General features: G+C 46.0%; 1 protein-coding gene across 1 annotated transcript; it reads right to left on the bottom strand.

The window, feature by feature from the left end:
- Positions 1 to 3,751: 3,751 nt before the first annotated feature.
- Ngdn (neuroguidin) lies at positions 3,752 to 11,837 on the bottom strand. The gene is made up of 11 exons (XM_055615872.1): positions 11,793 to 11,837; positions 11,349 to 11,408; positions 10,734 to 10,805; positions 6,360 to 6,497; positions 6,080 to 6,164; positions 5,948 to 6,000; positions 5,659 to 5,782; positions 5,398 to 5,566; positions 4,500 to 4,656; positions 4,316 to 4,373; positions 3,752 to 3,901 (listed from the first exon to the last, which is right to left on the bottom strand). Exons 1-11 carry the CDS (start codon positions 11,802 to 11,804, stop codon positions 3,882 to 3,884), a joined length of 948 nt encoding a protein of 315 aa, XP_055471847.1. The 5' UTR covers positions 11,805 to 11,837; the 3' UTR covers positions 3,752 to 3,881.
- Positions 11,838 to 13,156: the final 1,319 nt, after the last annotated feature.

Below are 13,156 nucleotides of genomic sequence, written 5' to 3'. Positions count from 1 at the left end.
GGCTCCCACTGAAAGGGGCCACTCTTCTCTCCATTTTCATTTCGGTGTGGCTTCCTCGCTCACATCCTTAAATATGATGACTATCAAATTTGCTTGTGTTTAGGGGGTGTCAGGGTCTCAGGACTCAGTGACTACTGCCACCTATTGACCCAAATTTGTTCAAGATGGACCTTTAATACACTTCTTACAGAGCATCAACAGCTTAAACATGCAAAGGCATGGCTCTTGGGGCTTCTCTGAGACCCTCTGAACAATGAGATCAAAGGAACACAAAAGCAAGACTGGGCAGAGAGCCAGCGCAATGCCTTTCTGCATGCGCAGGCAGGAAGAGGCCCAAGGATGAAACAACTGAGGTCTCCTCAGGACCTGTAAGAAAAGGAGGGGACAGAATTTTTCTCAAGCAATGGTAAAAACTGTGTGCACGACAGAATGGATGAGCTTACACTGAGCAAAGGGTAGTATTTCACTAACACTTCATCACATTGGCCAAATCCTTGGCATGAATCTGGTATTTACAGAGCAAATGGATTACAGGGCATTCAGGACTGTGTCATCTCTCAGTCTGTACACCAGTCTGGAGTAGAGATGACAGAGAAACTGAATGCTCGAGGAGGACAAATCTACCCCGCACTATGACAACGGTTAGTCTAGTTTTGTGCCTTCCACACCCAGGGAGGATTGAGGTTTGAGCTCTCCACGGTGCTGAAACCTGATCTGCTGCCACCAGGTCACCCCTCCTCACGGTCCCCCAAACCTTCATAAAACCCTAATGAAGATTTGGAGGAAAAGATGGGATTTTGTCAAACTTTTGTCATACTCCTTAAGATGAAAAAAAAAAAAAAAAACTGAGGAAGAAACTAAATTAGATTGTCAGGTTAAAAAAAAAAAAAAAAAAAAAAAAACCAGGGCTGGAGAAATGGCACTGTCTGCTCTTCCAAAGGACCCAAGTTCAATTCCCAGCACCCACACGGCAGCTCACAACTGTCTATAACGCCAATTCCAAGGGATCTGACACCTTCACACTCATGCACATAAAATAATTATATTAAAAAAATTCAGCCTGAACAGAAATACAGAAGTGAACAATTGGGCAGGGCCAAACCTTGCGATTCTTATCCTGAACTCTGCTGCTCTATTGTGTTAACAGTGACTCTCAAACTGTTCTACAGAGGACTAAAGGTTTCTTGGGGCACCCTAGAAAGGAATGCCGGAATAGGAACTCTTAAGACCCCTCATCCCTACTCCAATAAAAGTAACCCCAGTTATACTTGTTTTACATTGACAATCTACATAAAATTCTGTCAATCTATATTATCTATTAGTGATGCTGATAGAAATATCCTCAAAAAAAAAAAATGTGAATGGTTGTTGGAAGTCTTTTTCTGGTAGTGCCAAAGGCCAGAAGTAACACATCCTGGAACTGAAGACTCACAAAGGTAGAAGTCTGTTCCGTCTACTGATATACCAAGAAGACCCAGAGTACAGATAGTGGTCTATGAAAGCAAGGCCTCTAGCAGAAATGAGGCAATCCATGATCTTACATCTTAATAAATTAGAAATAGCAGCCCAGCATGGTGGGGTCTGCGTATAATCCCAGCATTTAGGCGGAGGAGGTAGGAGATCAAGAGCTCATGGTTATCCTCAAGACTTAGCAAACTCAAGACCAGCCTAGACTACCTTGAGATCCTGTTTCAAAAGCACAAAATCATGAACAAATACGATAGTCCTATCATATAAATGTATGGCTCTAACCAAAACATTTTTGTTTATTCCTCGAACCCCACAATACGAGGGATTAAACCAGGGTCTTGTATATATGCTAAGCAGCACTCTACCCAAGAGCCCCACCTGAGATGAAGCCAGGCTCTGTTTCCCAGGCAGGCCTTCTGCTTGCATTCCTCCGGCCTCAGCCTCCTTCACCTAGCTTTCGGAGCATGCTTAGCTAACTTGTCTGGGCCATCCAGCTGGAAAGGCACACACTCTAACTCCATTCCTACGGCTCCTCACCCAGATGCACTCGAGGTCTCGGGGCACACAGGATCCCTCGGGCACTAAGATGCTCCAGAAGCAAGCATCTTGCCATCCTGGGGTAATCCACAAAAACTCAAGACTGCTTGATACAGAGGAAATCTTGACTCCCGTGTATTTTTGTTCTTGTGTTTGCACACAGCGTATGTACACGTGTGTGTGCAAGACCACAGAGGATGTGGGTGTCCTGCTGTCACTCGCGTTTGTTCCGCTGAAGCGTCTCACTGGTGCTGGGAGGTTTCGGGTGTGTATAGCCATCCCTAGCTTATTTTTATTACTCTTCAAATGTTGTGGAGTGGGGCACAGGCATGTGAACTTCAGAGGACATTTTTAGGAGTCAGTTCTTCCCTGGCCCCAGGGCTGAGACTCAGGCAGTCAGGCACCTTTACCCACTAAGCCTTCTTGGCAGGCCCAATTCCCCGAGTTTTTATACGAGTTTATGTTGGGGACTGGAAATCAAGCTTATGTTCACACAGCATGCACCCTTACCCAGTGAGCCATCTTTATAGTTTCCTTCCCCTCCACCCAATACTGGGAGTTGAACCTAAGACCTTTTCAATATAAGTGCTCTATCACTAGTAGTAGCCCCAGAATTCAAGCACACTCGTATTTCAAGCTGAGGAAAGTTAAAGAACCAAAATATTAAACTATTTGACCACAATCACAGAGCTTGTAGAACAATCATACATCTAGTCTAACTTCTACCAAGTTGTAGTTGACGGACTCTTACAGCAATCAACCAGTAGAAACCTTAATTCAAGCCAGGTGGTGGTGGTACATGCCTGAAATCTCAGTACTCCTAGAAGGCAGAGGTAGGTTGACTTGATGAGTTCTAGGCCAGCCTGGAATTCCAGGATAGCCAGAAAAAAAAAAAAAAAGAAGAAAAAAAGTAATCAAGACCTAGTCTTTTTAAATTCCAGTGAATTACATCTACAGACTCAGATTTTCATTTTATCACTCTACCTAGTCTTTTTAAATTCCAGTGAATTACATCTACAGATACAGCTTTTCATTATCCCTTTATTTGTGTGACCCAAGGTTTATGAAGGCTCTCACCAACAGACCTTGTTCACGGCAGAGAATGAGAGCTCAGATCTGAATCCCGGCTTGTGTTGGGCTTCACTTCCTATGGGTGCTCATACTTCTACGTCACACTAGGGATGTTGTCCCCTACTTGCTGACATTCTTTTACAGAGCTTTTAAAAGGGCTGGACTTTCCTGACCCAGGTAAGCTGAGGTCTCAGATGGAAGGAGAGGCAAAGAATTTAGACCACAAGTCTACAATGACTCTTCATCTGTCACTTTAATTGCTCTTTACCAATCTCCCCGGAACTGACCAAAGATCAGCTCTTAAAAGAAATGCATTCAAAAAACTGGGGTCAGAACCAACCCACCCAGCCTTTTTAGCAAGCAACCACTGGTTTCCTGAGCCACTAATGCCCCCTGGTGGTCAAGCCAGACATCAACAAAACCTCAAACCAATGTTATTTAGAATTCTAAACTTTTCAAATTATGCAAAAAGGTGGGACAACAGGGGTTAGGGAGAGCCAATTATCCTACTGTACCTCTATTTTTGTAAAATAATCAATTCCCAATTTCTAGGAAAAATATATTACCAGAGAAAACAGCAAACACTATCCACTATCCCTTTCTACTATCCTATTACTGAATGCACCACATATACCCAGCAATTCCAGTCACACAATGTATGGCAAAAAGGGCGTTCATTCATAAACAAAACCAATTTTATTTAGTAAAGATATTTCCACATTTCCAAGGCAAACAGAGCCCAAGGATATATCTACATACAGTGAGGTTAGAAGCATCCCCAGATGACAAAGTGTGTAAGCATGTCACCGGCGCCTCCGAAAACCTAGAATGGAAGGAAACCAAGAGTGAGGCAAAGGCCTGCTGGGCCGCTGAAGGCCAGGAAGGAGCACTGGAAAGGGGCTCAAAGGAGGTGTGCTCCAAGCCAGTGCTCTCCCTCCTGGGACTTACAAAAGGACAAATACAGCTGAGGAGAGCAGTCCCTTCAGCTGATGTGTCTGTATTTCTATTTATAGACACCTGAACAAGAAGTTGTGGGGCCACACAAGTATAATTCAGAGACCCCCTTGTGAGTGACACTCATTTCAAGCTTGGGAAAGGCAAAAAAAGCCTAAACTGAAGAGATTAATGCTTGGTATGGAAGAAGTAGGCAAGAATGGAGACCACAATTCCCTCCCCAGATGGGTTATGCCAACTCAGACTCTCCATCTGGACACCTAGCTCCCAGTGGCTCACTGACCTTTCTTCTTCCGACCTTTCTTGGGTATCTTCTTCCGCTTTTTAACAGGGGTCTGGTCCTGGAGACAAATGGGAGTGAGAAAACAGCACTGCACCCTAAGCACCAGGACCCACCCCCAGGCTCACTGCACGAACCCCACACGTGGCTGAAAGCATGACTGCTATCCCACTGTAGCCAGACTCACTTCATCAAGATGGGCGGCTCCTCCCGTCAAAGCACTGATGTCGCTGAAGTGTGTGAGGGAGTGAAGCTGTGAGCTCATCACACTTGCTCGCTTTCGCCGTCCTTTTTCTCGCTTGCTAACACTTAACCGCACCATCATGCTCTCTTCATAATTAATCCTGCCAGAAAAAGTTTCCATATGGTTTAGACAAGGATGATGGTAACAATAATCCAGAACCAGGGTTCCAGTACTTACTCATATAAGTCGTCAGGACATTCATAGACCTTACATACGGCACTTAGCTAAGGGTATGTGTGTCGTATGTTCAATACCCAACTTCCTCCCCAAAATGCTTTCTGTTGGATCCTCCCTCATCACTAGGGATTATCCTACGGTCTAAACACTCAAGGACTTAACACTCTTAAAAGAGAATTCTCACATTCCAGCTCTGGAACAGGACTACCTGAACGGGCTCTTCTGTTTTCAGCTATAAAAACTGTACCTGAGCTGATGAGCCTGCATTCAAATTAGCTGTTTTTCTACTGTTTTCCCAAATGCACAGGGACTCTTGAGTTCCAATACAACACTCATTTTTCCTGCTTTCTACCCAAAGAACTGTGACACTGATGATGAGAGGCAGCCTATTAGAGCCCTACCACAAAGAACCAAATATCTTCTTTACTTGAGCCTAAGCAGGCAGGAGAAAAGGAAAACAAACAAAAGTAATTAAACAAAAACAGAAACAGCTTTTTCCCTAGGTCTTACTGTAATGTGAACTCATCAATCGAAAACTATTGCCCCAAGCTTTCACCCCATCTTCTATATAATGTTGGTTTTCCTGGGCCAGACTCACGTCCCTCCAAAGCATGAGGACAGAGCCCTGTGGATTGAGAGACGTTCTAAAAGCAAGAACCCAGACCTATGCTGGTCCTCCTGACTCTGCCGAGTGACGTGCGGATGCCGGGCGTCACGGATCTCCTCTGGGGCATCTGAGTACTGCTCCTTCAGCTCTCTGATGACAGAGCTGCTCAGTGCCCGTCTCTTGGCTTTTTCCAGTCGCTTCTGCTCCCGCTCAGCTTCTGTCTCATCTACACAATGAAAGTCCACAAGAGTTATTCTGGAATAGGCAAAAGAACACAGAAACAGCTCCCACCTACGAGGCAACAGCCACAACTCATACCGTAATGTACTGGAACCAAGCGTGGTGGGACATACTTCTTAGATGCTCCTTTTATAGATTTCTTTCCTGAAGCCTCAGACTGGCCCTCCTCTCCTTCATCTTCCTCTTCATCCTCAGAACTCAACTATAAAAGAAAAAAAACTTCATGAAAACTCAGAACCACCCACAGCTGGTGGACCCTGAGATAGAACCACAGATGAGGGAAGGAAGCACAACAAGCCCCCAGCTGAAGAGGGTCCTACAGGATCAGGGTCACCACAGGCTAATTTCAGGTGGACACAAGCCTGACCTTGCTTATCATATTGTTGGGATGAGGCTTAAAACGCAGCGGGTCATTCTCGCCTGAAACGGGAAACCAAGAGTTTATGAGGGCTGGAATTTCATAGCGACCCCACAACTGTATGGCGGCCCTCGCACTCACTGAGGCTGCCCGTCACTGCAGTCTTGACCAGTTTGTCAATTTGATACTTCAGTTTTTGGTCCAAGGGACGAAGTTTTTCTAAAACCTACAACGTGATAATTTAAAAGGATTATATTTTCTTTCTTAAATCAGGTACACAACAGCATAAGGTGGATAAGGGAACTGAATGCAGACAACTTCTCCTTAGTTAAATGGAGAACACTCAGGTGAGAACACCTTGGAGGGACAGCCCTGGAGTGCAGGCCTTAGATGAAGGCTCCATAACACAAAGGTCTCCTACCGTTCGAATCTCCACCAGCCTCAAAACTGCAGGGTGTCCACGCAGAGACCCTCCGGAGGCTTTGTCCAGAATGAGGTGGCTCAGATCCATCAGGTACATGAGCAACAACTGGTCTTTCACCTCCAAGAAGCTCAGACCCTGGGTCAAACAGAACAGGAGAGCCAGAGTTTTAGCCGAAGAATCAGGAGGAGCAGCCGCAGCCAGGGCAAACACCAGGAGATGTGTTCCCGAGCACAAGTTTCCCCCAACTAGCCTGTGTATCACGAATCACCCCTTTCCCTGTGTATCCACAATCAGAAGCTGTCAGTCACTCAGGAGCTACCTCGGCTTAGCACCCCAGTTCTGGGACGAGCTTTTGTTTCCAAAACCCCTATGTTAACATCCCCACCGTACATGTGAGAGCAGTGACGAAAGCAGCAAAGGGCACAAATGTGGGAAGATGAACCCTGGGCTGTGCTGCTGACGGCACACCTGAGGAGCAAGCACAGCACGTGGCCTCGGGCATCCACAGGAGGCTTAGGCACAACCCCCGGGTAGGTGCTGACCACTGCAGACGCTAGCAGAGGTGTTGCAGTGGCAGAGCAGCTGACATCTGAGTCGGCGTGATTCTCTGTGAAAGAGCGCCATCCTGCCCTAGTGCACTTCAGAGCCCCCTTGGGCTAATCTCACTGACAGGCCCTCCCAAGTTTAACCAAAAACAAAACCCTTCATATAGTGCTGACTTTTAAATTATTCAAACTAATGGCCGATTTTATCCCTATTACAATACAGATAAGACAAATGATTTATGCACACTAACATGGAACTAAATCAATGGCAACAAGTTATAGAAGGCAGTTATAATATGGTTCCAGTGGGGCTGTGTGATACATACACTTTCTAATCAACTTATTATTAGGTAAGATGTGTGCATCTGTGAGCCCATCCAACCCCAAATGCATGGAGGGCATGCATTTGTGGAGTCAGCTTTCTCCGTCCACAACTAGGTGGGTTTCACAACTGAAACAAGTCTTCAGGCTTGTACACAAATGTTTTACTCCCTCGGCCGTCTTGCCAGCTGCACATTTTCATATGCCTAAAGACAACACTCAATTAACTGGAGAAATGAGGATAATAGGGAAACAAAGTGCTTATACTATGAAAAAGTGTCTTTTCAACAGCATATATTACTCCCATTAAAACAAACAAAAAGCCAGTGTGGCAATGCACACCTTTGAGCCCGGCACTCAAGAGACAGAGGTGGGATCTCTGTGAGTTCAAGGCCAGGCTGTTCTACAAAGTGAGCCGAGGACAAGGCTACACAGAGAAACTGTGTCTCAAAAACCTAAAAAACAAAACAAAATCCAACAACAACAACAAAAAACCCAAAGAGAAAGAAAACCCAGGTGCAGTGAGTGCAGTGCAGCGCACGTGTGATTCCATGACGGGAGGAGAAGCAGGAAGCTCCACCAGGAGCTCAAGGCCAGCAAACTCCAGGCTCGCCTCGGCTACTACGAGCCTGTCTCAAAAAACCAGGAAGAAAACTAAATCAAGCATGTGCCCAAGTGGAACTACACTGTTTGTTTTTAATTAAAACTGTGCTGTGCAGCTGTGAGCTGTAGCTCAGCAGCTGCATGCTTATCCCCAACACCAAATGTTTTATATTTACAGTTAGAAGAAAAAAAATCAAGCAAACACGTAATAGTTACCTTTGTAGTGAGTACAGGCCTGGGAAAATGCACTCCTGACAGGTTAAATACTTTGACTAGAATTACACAGCAAAGGTACAAATGCCAGTCACACTCAGTCCAGCTTCCCGGCCCGAGCCCGGGCATCCCTTAAACAACATGCTCCGCTCTTTCTACCAGCCCCAGTGTGCTTCAGAGGACGAGTCATAGGGTTGAGTTTAAATCACAACTTAAACAGTGGTTAAGTCGCCTGAACATGAGACTGCATTCTCCTCGTGTATAAATAAATAACAGTATTTCTATCCCACCCTAAGAAAAAAAATTGAAACTATACAAATAAGATAGCACAAAAGCACCCTGTAATCTGAAAAGCACTTTATAAATGTCTCTGATCATAAAAGCTAATCTAATACACACCTGTTCTACAGATAAACAAATATACACTGTGGTATGCTAGCAGCTTAGTACTAAACGTATCAGAATACTACCCAGGTGAGAACAGAAGTGGGACTCTTCTAAAGCACTGCAAACTGGGTTACAATTATATGAGAAAAATTAATACTAAAAAAAACAAATAAATAAAGCTAGGCGTAGTGGTGCATGCCTTTAATCCCAGCACTTGGAAGTGCAGAGGCAGGCAGACCTCTGTGAGTTCAAGGGCAGCCTGGTCTACATAGTGGGTTCCAGGACAGTCAGCGCTACATAGTGAGACCCTGCCTCAAAAACCGAAACAGAAACCCAAAACATACAAACAATACAAAAAAACCCCAGACAAAACAATAACAAGTAAGAAAAGTAAGATTAGGGGCTGGAGAACTGGCTCAGTGGTTAAGAACACTGCCGCTCTTCCGGAGGACCTAGGGTTCAATTCCCAGCACCCACACGGCAGCTCACAAGTGTCTGTAACTCTAAAATCTGACACCTACAGACATACATGCAGGCAAAACACCAATAAGCATAAAATAAAAATAAATTAATAAAAAAGCAAGTGGTAGGAAAAAGAGTATTATTTAAAATGGTAAATTATTCTAAAAATACACAAATCTGCTATGGCTCTCATGCTTTAAAAATAAACAAAAATAGAAAGCAAAGATCTCATCCTTTCTGATAGACTATAGCGATTTTCATTTACCTACGAAATATTCTGAGTAAATATTATCTTGTATTGGTTGTGGTGCTCAGCCTAGCCTGGTCTACACAGCGAGTCCCAAGACAGCCAGGGCTACATAGTGAGATCCTGTATCAAACATAAACATAAACATAAACAAACCATACATACAAAACAACAACAACTGAAACTTGGGTCAAAAGTTCAATATATAAAACTGCTAAAGCATGGTAGTTCCTGCCTGTATCTTAGAATTGAAGCGGTGGAGGCAGAAGGATCATCAGTCAGTCAAGGTTTCGGGGAGGCTGTTTCAAAGGTCCAAATACAGTAACAGCAGAGCCTTCCAGGTCATGAAGGTAAAGGAGTCAAGAGCTGTCCTCCACGGACACAAATAATCCCCAAGAATGTTCTATGAACTTCCGATATTTTGATATTTTTTTCTTCAAATTTTAATTTGAAAGCTAGCTTATTTTACTGCACATCACAGAAGCTATCATCCTAGCAGTTGGAAGGTGGAAGAGTAAGATCATGAGTTCAAGGGCAGCCTGTGTTTCATAGCACCCTCCAATTTAAACAAACAAAAGAATTGGAATTGAAATGGAAAAAAGGCTCAAGGAAGAGGAGATGCATCTAATTTTCGGATGCATGATCTTTATATTTTAGTACCTCAAATTAGGATGCATCTTTCAGTCAATGGCATCTTGTCAAAGATTAATAACATTTTTATCCACAAGTGACGCATTCCACAAATGCCAATGAACGTTTGCAATGGCAGAGAACTGAGTCCTGTCTGCACTGTTCTTCCTAAGCACTTATACCAATGACAAGTTTTAACTTACAAACCTGGAATAAGAGACTAACAAGAACTAGCAATATCGAATAACTGGTAACTGTATACTCGAATAAGTTACTTAAAACTTCAGGGCTATAACCGAAATTTTACATTTAGTACCATGCCCCAAACTACCAACATCTAAGACTATATGAAACAAAAGAGCAATTCCTCAGTTGCCCTACATGGCTTCCCAGAGTAACTACTCCAACGTTATGTCTTACCCACATCACACACACATATAAAATGTACGAATATCCACCCACAGAAATGATTTACTCCCCCAGAACGTTGCAATTGTGAGTACTTCTGGCTTATATTTATTCTTCACAATCCTGCTACCTTCTCTGAGATACCTTTTTTGACTCTCTGCTCAGCTGGCATATCACTCCTCGTGACTTCTGTAACATGACTGCCACAATTCGCATCTAGTCCTCTGGTCTGCATTCCTTCCTACCAGACTCCAGCACAGAACCCAGATGAAGTTCTCACACTTAGGACATATATACCACACAATAAATCTCCAGCAAAAACAAAACTGTCAAGCACAACATATGAGGAGATACTCCCTCTTCAAGTAACCCCCCTCTTTTTAAGATTTATTTTTATGTTTGAGTGTGTGAAGGGTGCCTGTGGAGACCAAGACATATGGGGATCCCCTAAAGCTGGAGTCGTGAGCCACACAGACTTGAGAGCTGGGAACCAAACTCAGGTTCCCTGGGAAGGGTGACAAGCCGCCTCTCCAGGCCCTCTGCAAGAACTCTTACCTTCTCTGTAGAGTATGTCCCAGCTCGAACCTTTTTTGTCAGTGCTTGTATTTGTGCAGTTACAGCCATCACCTGAAATTAACCAAATTAAGTCAGAATAGCTCACTGGACTACAAGTAATGTTGCGAACAATGAAGGATAAATATTAGATAATGCCACAAAAAAAATATCAGAAAGATTGTTGCTGAACACCACTGAACAGAGGGTTTCCTAACAGTCTTCCAAGAGGCAGAGAATTGCTGGGGATGGGGATCTTTAAGAAGGATGTGGACCATTAGGAAAGCAGACTGCGGGGTATAATTTTAACTGTACCAACAGAACTTACAAAACATCAAACTGTGTAAATGTTTAAGTGGCACCTATTGTCAACACTGGTCACTACTGTCAACATCTGTTTTCTTAGTTATTTAAATAAAGGAGTTTGGGTATAAAGTTTCCTGCATTTGTGTGCTGAAATGAATTACTCTGCGGGTTCATGAAAAGCACGAAAGGGCTTTAATTTACACTTAATTTTTTTTTTCAGTATGTCCCTAGATCATCAAAGTGTGTGGAGGAGACGTCCAGAGTCAAAGTTAACTCCTGACCAATTTATTCTAAAAGGAGGGCACTGCTCACCTGCTCCTGGAGGTTTTTCAAGAGCGTTACCGAAGTTGGCACGTCCGACTCCAGCACCTCCTACAGTCAGGAGGGGACAGGAAAGCGCGGTCAGTTCCTTACTTGGGTAGTCTCTCCCGCACGGAGACAGGGAGCCACGGCTCGCCCACTACACTGCTCATTTTACTGGAGGCCTCAGCGCCGGACTTCGCGGTTGCTTTTGCCCGGCGTCGCCGCCGCACTGGACACGACAGCTACCTCTCCTAACGCTCTGGAAACATCCTCCCACCTCTGCATCTGACCCTCTCTCATCTGACTCATAACGCTGCGGAGTCAGGGGCGAGCGCACCCCCGAAGCGACCTTCACCATCACCCTTCCACGGTGCCGGCGGTGTGCCTCGGTCCGCGGAGGCTAAAGGAACTGTCTATCGCCGCTACGGGAGGAAGCAACGTGTCAAAACTCACCGGAGCCGCCATCTTTACAAAGCCCACCCTTTCCGGGCCGAACTTCCTAGCCGCTAACGCGAGTTCACGGATTTGACAGACAACCGCAGCTTGCAAATTTCAGCCAATGGAAATAGGAGATCTTTCACTTCCGCTAATCAGAGGGGCGGGACCTCATCTGGCCAATGGGATAGAGAGACTGACTAACTTCGTCAGACGCAGAGGCGTGCTGAAGATGGGCAGGGCCAGAAGCATGTGATTAGAGGTTTACAGAGAATGACTGAAGCGACTCCCAATAGAAGCCGCGCACATGATTGATTGAAAGCTAGAGCGACCAATGGAAAGAAAGGAATGAGCCACGCAGCCCGAGAGCTCATTGGCTCCCAGATGCCGCAGTGCCAGGGTTTCCACGGCATTTTCCGTGTAGTACCAGGACAGACCGCTGGGCGGCGGCCTTCGGCTTTGCTCTGGGGCGGCGGGGTCGTCCTTGCCCTTGCCCCGTCGGCTTCCAGTGCCCCCTCCCTGGTTCCGGGAGCGTCCTGGTCCGGTGGAGGCCTTCTCGTCGTGAACGAGACGGCTGGGGGGAGGAGCTGCGGGGCCGCCCACCCGGTGCATGCGCAGACGCTGCGCAGAGGCCGCGGTGCGCTCCGCGCGCCTCTCCGGGAAAGCGCGGCCGCGTCGACCGCAGGACCCGGTCGAAGCCGGGGCAGTGCCCGCTTCCTCGGTCCCCCTCGTGTTTCCTCAGCGTCCTCCAGCCCCCCCCCCCCGCCTGTCCCCGGCGGCTGGGGCATGGCAGCCCCCATCGTCCGCCTCGCAGCATAGAGGGTAGGGGGTGGCCCTGGGCCTGGGTTTTCCTCGCTCAGCCCCAGAGCGGACCGGCCTGGAAGCCTGGTCTCCCCCAGCCGGCCTCCGCGAGTCCACGTTCGGGGACCCCTCTCTCAGTAGACGACACGGAAGCCATGGCTCGGTGGTCAAGAGCACACATTCGTGCGGGGACGTGCGGGGCCAGCGGGGCCAGCGGGGCCAGCGTCTCCAGCACCCCCGTCCGGCAGCTCCCACTACCTGTAACTCCAGCTGCTGGGGATTCTCAGCCCCTTCTGTGACACACAGGCGTGTACATAGTCATTTCTTTTTTAAGCAAGAAATAGTACTCCGCTTGTATCTTGAATTCGGGGTAGCTTCTCCCAGTTTCCACGCATTTAGGCGCCACATAAATGAGGCAGAGGAATTGCCTATGATACCTGCTGCTTACTTGTTCCTCCCAGAGGAACCTCCTTCCTCAGAGCGCTGTAACAACCTCCTTAGTCAATTAAGAGTTTTGTATTTTTCTGTCTTTATATATATATATATATATATATATATATATATATATATATATATATATA

Source organism: Psammomys obesus, unplaced genomic scaffold (genome assembly GCF_907164565.1).
Source record: "Psammomys obesus unplaced genomic scaffold, mPsaObe1.curated_primary_1811, whole genome shotgun sequence".
In the NCBI taxonomy this organism is placed as follows: Eukaryota; Metazoa; Chordata; class Mammalia; order Rodentia; family Muridae; genus Psammomys; species Psammomys obesus.
The sequence above is the reverse complement of the archived record's forward strand: the minus strand, read 5'-3'. Positions and strand labels throughout refer to the sequence as shown.

Excerpts from the sequence above, each read along its gene's own strand:
- Ngdn (XM_055615872.1), bottom strand. Across the intron at positions 10,806-11,348 it reads TGAAAAACCTCCAGGAGCAG|GTGATGGCTGTAACTGCACA; the intron begins GTGAGCAGTGCC and ends GGTTAATTTCAG. Across the intron at positions 4,657-5,397 it reads AGTCAGGAGGACCAGCATAG|GATTAATTATGAAGAGAGCA; the intron begins GTCTGGGTTCTT and ends TTTTTCTGGCAG.